Here is a 7396-nt window from a genome sequence, read left to right as displayed (position 1 = left end):
GAATTTTAGTTTGTTTCTAAATTTTTAAAGCAACATTGTACCAATCTTCATTTTGTTTGTGATGATACAGATATTTTTAACAATAAAATAAGTTCTATAAAAGAAACTTTTCAAACATAGCCATAAAATTAACTGTTTAAATTTTACATGAATTTAGAAATACCTTTCGTTTTTTTGGTGATACTGTAATTCTCAACATATTTATTTTTATTTCAGAATAATTTTATTTTGCTTTTAATCAAAAAACGCATTCGAACGTAGGAGAGACCGGGGTTTGTTCAAACACCGGGTTGGTTGAAACATTGCTGTTTTTTAACTCCCCAAACATATTTATAAATCCTTACTTCCTCTTGGCGATTGATCACAAAGATATCTATCAGCCACGTAAATTTCATTGGGTTCTGATCGGATGTGTGAAAATGCTACAGGTTTTTCTGATTTTAAGGTTTGAACCAAAATTCGAGCTTGTTAGAAAATATTTTCCCCGTAATGATTTAGAGCAGGGGTCACCAACCTTTTTTGCATGCGGGCCACTTTGGCACTAAGGAGAGCTGTGGCGGACCGCACTAATAAAATTTTAGGCAGGTTGACTCTTATGCAAGAAAAGAACGCATTTCGTACCCAGTATTCTGCGTTACATGTTGTTACTATTTATCTTAGAATACCGCAGCAACAAAATTAGTCGAACAACGCTACCGCCAGGCCAAGCTCCTTTAACAACACTTTTGACTTATTTAGCAATGTCTAGTAAACGAGGCCACTTGTTTTGCGCACTTGTAGCGAGGCGAACGGTTTCATTAGAATATTCATCGCCAAGCAAGAGTGATGTCACTTTGCTTCGCAAAAGATATCTTGCAATTAACAGTTTCAGTAACCAAAGAAATGTTTGACACATCGCAATACAGGCAACAACAGTGACCTGCTATGCTGCTAACATATCAGCGAAAAATAGGCTCCAATAACGGGGAGAAAGAAACTAGGCACCATGAAACAAACGCTTGTAGAAATCACCGAAAAAAACGTTTCTATCGTAACTCATGAACGGTGTTCCCTCTAAAAAAGCAATGAGTTGGTTTTTCATCTTTTTGTGAGAGTCTATAAAACCGTATTTCTTGATTATTAGACAACTGTTACTTGCGGTGCTTGTCAGCATGGCAAGAACAGTTGATTAACAACATTTTGCAGTACCAAACTAAATATTTTCATAATTCAACCAGAAGTTGTCTTTTGAAAATACAACCATAATACAACCAGTAGTTGTCTTATGAAAATACAACCAGAAGTTGTCTTTTGAAAATACAACCATAATACAAACAGAAGTTGTCTTATGAAAATACAACCAGAAGTTGTCTTATGAAAATACAACCATAATACAACCAGAATTAATACAAACAACACCTGTCAGAAGATATTTCATTTTATTAATACAACCAGAAAATGTCTTTAAATTTATATATAATACTTTGTCAATTTATTATAAATTGACTTGGCACACCGGCCTATTTTGCCAACAAAAACTTGCTTAAAGGGAACACTGCTTGTGAAACACAATAACGGTGAAACGCACACTAGTGTTTACATGACACTTACAAACTTAAAATAAGCAACCCTATGCTCACAGACAATTTCGAAATTCGAAAACAGACGTTTTAATCAACCACTGGGACAGTGTGGCTGGACATCGCATTGGAATAACTTTAAGCAACCCCCATCTAGAACTATAATCTGATCGGTCGATCGGTGGAATCGTATGCAAAGCGAAAATATGCTTCCTGGAAAGTATTTTTTACCTTCATGCTCATTGACTCCTCAAGAAAAGTATTTTTGGTTATACTTCTAAGCTGATACCTTCCGCGGGCCGCAGCGATACGGCGTGGCGGGCCGCATGCGGCCCGCGGGCCGCCATTTGGTGACCCCTGATTTAGAGCGATCAGTGAAAGTCCTGTGGTGTATATTGTCTGTAGGTGCCATACTACTAGAAAAAGCAGAGAAAGTTAAATTACATGATGTAGTGGCTATACATGACAGTGCGTTTCCACTTTCAAACGCATATGGGATTATTTGAAACATTTTGAATGGTGTTGATTAAAACAGGTTTTATTGTTTACAATAGGTCGATAAATACTTTTGACATTGATTGACAAACAATTTTGAACACTACATATATTTAAATCTCTGCAGGTTATGTCTTCTCTGTTAACTTGTCAGGCTACAATCCACCATAGATTGATTGACATGGAAAAATCTTGATTGTTGACATTGATTGAAAGACATTTTCGAAAACTGCACATAATAAATTCCTACATGTCTTCCCTGTCAACCTGTCAATCTTCAATCCACAGATATTGATTGGCATTGAACACTATTGATATTTGGCATCCATGATTGGCAGACACATTTGAATGCTGTAGGCAGTATATTAAAAAAATCGATGAATGTTCCAACTAAACCCGTGTGTTGCTTCAACAAACTCCGCCCATGGGGTTTGTTGAAACATGTGATGTATGTCTTAAATAATTAAATTTGTGCAAAAAACCTGTGAAAACTTCTGTTCAATCTTTTGTCATAAGTTGCACAATATAGTGGTCTAATGCCACACCAAATAAAGTTTTTCAAACTCATTCTTTATTTTATTGATTTAAGTTTTACTAAAATTTGTTCCGAATAACCTCGGTCTCCAAATACTGTTGCATTTTTTTTCTTTCAATTAAAGCTTACAAAAACATTGTATTACCTGTCTGCATTTTAAAAGACGTTTACTGTACAATAAAGTCTAATAAATTAAGGATGACATGTGATAAGGTAAAGTTAACAAGATTACGAAACAATTAAAATGTCTTGGACATAAAATAACTATCAATTTTAAACCCATGATGACCGGCAATTGACTTCAATACACCCGTTTGTGTCAATTGAGATTAAACTGTTGAACTTACAGTACTTGTTACGTTTTTTTTTTGGAACATAAATCGCTCAAAACCGGCATTGATGTACCAATGACAACACATTTCGCGCCAATCACAGCCAACAGAACAAGTTCTACCGTTCTGCGTATAATACAGAAGGTTATCCTTGTTATTTCAAACATAAAATTTACTCCATATAGACCGACTTATCCATACCACTCAATAATTCTAATGTCTTACAGATTCAATGAATGTAAACACAGCAAGCCAAAGTTGTTCAAAAATGAAACAAGATTCCCAAAACAGTGACAATGGTTTGTACAAGATTCGAGATCTGAATGGAAATGATTACAATGCTTACTGTGACATGACAACAGATGCAGGAGGATGGACTTTGGTCGCATCCATCCATGAAAACAACATTGGACAAGGGCATGAAGGAAAATGCACAACTGGAGATAGATGGTCAAGTGAGCAGGGTAACAGTGCAGCAAGGTTGAGTGGAGATGGAAATTGGCAAAACCGAAACATTTTTGGAATTGTCACAGCGGCCACAAGTGATGATTACAAAAATCCTGCTTATTTCGAATTGGAAGCAAGAGATGTCATGATCTGGCAAGTTCCAAACGACACGCCGCTTCGACATTTCAATACATCTTCTTATCTGAAATATCGTACAACCAATGGATTCCTCGCTCAATATGGAGGAAATTTGTTTCATCTTTACCATGATCATTATCCAATAAAATCTAACGTTTACAACTTCCCTGATGACAATGGTCCTGCTATTCCTATTGTGTATGATCTTGGAAACAATGAAACACTTCTTCAGCATTTCCCTCCCATCATAAAAGCACACATTGAACCTGGATACATTCAGGTAAAAAACGTTTTAAAAACACAAGTCTCTTGTGTTTACGATCAACACCAATGATTGTTAATATATTGCTACTTGGTGCGCGGACATTTTGCCAAAGACATTTTGCCGAAACCCATTTTGCCGAAACCCATTTTGCCAAAAGGACTAAATGCCGAAAGGACTAATTGCCGAATGGACTAATTGTCGAAAGGTCCAATCGGCATTTAGCCTTTCGGCAAAATGAATTTCGGCAACTTGTCCATTCGAAAAAATGTCTTTCGGCAAAATGGGTTTCGGCAAAATGTTTTTCGGCAAAATGTCCCGGTACCTTGCTACTTACAAGTAATAATTTTACTTGGGATCATGAAGTTTACGATGAAAATGGACGTCTTTTAGCGCTTTCACCTTGCAAGTATGGAGTGAAGAACACAAGGGCGAAGTGTATGATACGTAAGTGAAAAACAAACAATTAACTGCTGACCAAGTGACCATGTCATTCTTGAATATGTTTTTTTTTTTTTACAAAATACCAAATAAAATGCATGGTCTAGTACAGGGGTTTCCAAATAGTGTACCGCGGCTTGCAAGTTTTTGCAAGTTAGTGTGCTGCGAAAGCCTTGTAATTTTTTGCCATGGCAATCTTTTTGCCAATCACATTTCACAACCAGAATAATTGTTGTCATAATATACGGAATTTAAGAAAAAAATAGATGGAACACATTTCAAAAAATAACATGTCATTGAAATGAGGTCTGTTCAAAACGTTGTTTTTTTTGTTTTTTTTTATTGAAGCATAGGCATATGTTTTTTTTTATTGCAATAAAACAAAATACTGTCAAGGGAAAAATGATTCAAATTGACAAGAAACAAAATTTTCCGAAGAAAACTTAATTCGAAGAAGCAAAACCAAATCAAGACAACACATTTTCTTTGAAACAAAATTGGGTTATTGTTCAAAAGTATTAGTTGATGCTAAACCTTTAATCTTGATATTGCATTTTTAGTTCCGCGCAATTAGCTCACACAAAGACGCCTTCGCGCTCTGCCCTGGGATAAGAAACAAGCCTACTTTCCAATATCCATCACACTCATGTCTTGGATCTACTGGACAAACAGAATCGCTCTTTTACTGTGGAGATTTTGCTGGATTGGTCCACGACGGTAGCCCTCTTGGTGTAGACTGGAGTGCTGACGAAACAATGATTACTTCAACATTTCTCATCTTTTATCGATAAGATGATGATCAAACTATCACTTGGCTCTAGTGCTGGTAGACCTGAGATCGATTCCAAAACGGGTCAAACCGAAGACTTTAAAAACTGTACTGATTGTGTTTTTGCTAGCAAAAAGCGCAGAAAATAAGTCGGGTAATAATGTGGTGATATCGTAAACCTGTAAATCTAATAACTTATAGAATTAAAAATAATTCATTTGGCTAAAAAACCTTAGCTGTTGTGTGTAGGTCTATCGTTAAGGGGGTAATTTGCCAGCCTCTGCAAGCTGGCGAAATAAAAATTGCGGTGCCCGATGTTTACCTTACCTTTTCTAGGGGCTTCCCCACGAGGAGTGGGGAAATCCTTGATAGACCAGCCCAGACACTGGTCTTGCTACCGAAATTCAATGTCACCGCAGTTGACCAGTAGATCATCATCATAGATGAATCAATGAAGTCAAGAAAAAGTTTCCTTGCCTCAGTTGTCCCATTAGATTAGATCAAAACGATGTCGCCGCCAATGTGCAGGTTCAACTATGGCAGAAAGGACTGGCAGTCGGACCGAAATTGGCCAATATGGGGCTCACACCTACGGAGGGCCTTCCTTCCGGAAAGCGTGAACCGCTTAAGAATTGGTATTGGCAGGTGTAAAACTTTGATGAGACACTGGGAATATTCCATGGGGAGCACAAGTTGCAAATGCGGACAGGAGCAAACGATGCAACATCTCCTCGAATGCTTTGACCTCAAAGCAAGGTGCTCTGCACAGGATTTGGCCGAGTTCAACGATAGAGCAAGAGCTTGCATGACGCCCTGGGCTACGGCCGTGTGACCAGGCCGGATTAAGGTTTTGATGGACCTGGGGCTATAGAGTAATCTGAGGCCTATATTTCATTCCCCGTCATTGTAGGCTACCAATCACAATTAAAATAACAAAACTTTAAGTTATACCCGAAGTAGCCTACAGTATTTACTTATTAAACACATTCAAATGACATGTTTTCTGGATCAAATGGAGTTAAATGACATGAAAGCTGTTAATAACATTTTCGGTGTCTATTTTTTCCAAAAATCATCTCTTCAGGCAGTGATTCTTCTAGATCATTTGCATACTAGTAAAGCAATGTTTTAGCACTCTCTTCGATTTTACAGTTACACATGGTGTTTAATTCCGCCAGAAACGAAAATAGCCTATTATTCGAAAGCGATTGTATGCAGCAATTGGAGATTTCATACACAAAACAATTTGGTCAATGATTGGCAAATATGAGTCTTCTTTGAATCTGCTCGATGGATCAAGTGATGTGTCTTCAGACCTACCTTCGCTATCCAAGCATACTTTTCTTTTCTTTATTCTTGAAATTTTTTCAATATAATGGTGACAGGACAGCCACTTAAATCATAAAAGGGGACAATCGCATTGGGCAAGGAGTGGCGTAGCGGTTAGTGGAGTGGCACCTCACACCCAGTGGCTCCGAGAGGGGGGGGGGGGAAGTCGGGCCAGTTTCCCCCCTAGCAAAACATTGTAAAGGAAAAACGAGTAGCCTAGTTTTTTGTTTTTGAACTTTTGAGGGGGGCCCATTTTTAGTACGGTACTAAAGTAAAAATGTACCAACTAGATAATCAACAAATTCTTAAATGAAGTGCGTAGTTCCAAGTATTTCTCAATCATTGTAAATGTCACTCTCGATGCTTCTCACCAAGAACAAATCATTTTCGTGTTAAGGTAGGCGATGTTGAACAGCTTCAAGATGTAAATCTGAAGCTGAAATGATTTCTACATCACTGAACGGTTTCGATTGTATTGATAGTTTCAACTTGAAAACTGGTGCTGTTTTAGCTAAGCGGGAACTATTTGTGCTTGACAACTGAACCTTAACTTCAAAATCTGCGTTGGCCAGGCATAGGAAGTTGTATTCAACACAAGTTATCTGGGAAAGTTAAAGGTATCAGTCCAAGCACGATTAAAGAAAGTAAATCCTGTATACTTTTTGTTTATGGGTCATCATCATTATCAGTCATCATCTCCGCCTGCAGCAGATTGCGCATTAACATGAGTTATTTGCTTCCAAGAGTGGCGATTTTGAGCCAGCTCGCTCAGTGTCGCCAAGTTGAATCAGGTCCATGATTGGACGTTGTCTTGCCATCGTTTTGGTTGTCTGCCACGTTTTCTTTTTTCTTCTACTTTTCCTTCTGTGCAAACTTTGCTGATTCCGAATTGTGATCTTTTAGTGTGGCCGAACAGTTTTAAAACTTTTGATTTTATTATTGCTGCAATTGGATGTAATTTTATCATAGTTAAAAGATCTTCTGTTTTCGTGTGGTCAAGTAGCCTTTTCGTGGTCATGCTTCTCATGATGTGATTTTGGAAGGTAGTGAGTTTTTTCTTTATTTGAGGTTTTTGTTTATGGATCTTGT

General features: G+C 37.5%; 1 protein-coding gene across 1 annotated transcript; it reads left to right on the top strand.

Annotated features, from left to right (window-relative positions):
- The first annotated feature begins 3258 nt into the window (after nt 1-3258).
- Nucleotides 3259-5040, top strand: LOC145767549 (intelectin-1-like). The gene is made up of 2 exons (XM_082579392.1): nt 3259-3786; nt 4770-5040. The coding sequence occupies exons 1-2, from the start codon at nt 3274-3276 to the stop codon at nt 4998-5000; spliced, it is 744 nt and encodes a 247-aa protein (XP_082435518.1). The 5' UTR covers nt 3259-3273; the 3' UTR covers nt 5001-5040.
- Nucleotides 5041-7396: the final 2356 nt, after the last annotated feature.

The sequence above is a fragment of the Aplidium turbinatum genome, chromosome 3 (genome assembly GCF_918807975.1).
Source record: "Aplidium turbinatum chromosome 3, kaAplTurb1.1, whole genome shotgun sequence".
Taxonomy (NCBI): Eukaryota; Metazoa; Chordata; class Ascidiacea; order Aplousobranchia; family Polyclinidae; genus Aplidium; species Aplidium turbinatum.
Note: the sequence above shows the minus strand (reverse complement) of the source record. Positions and strands in the feature narration are given on the sequence as shown.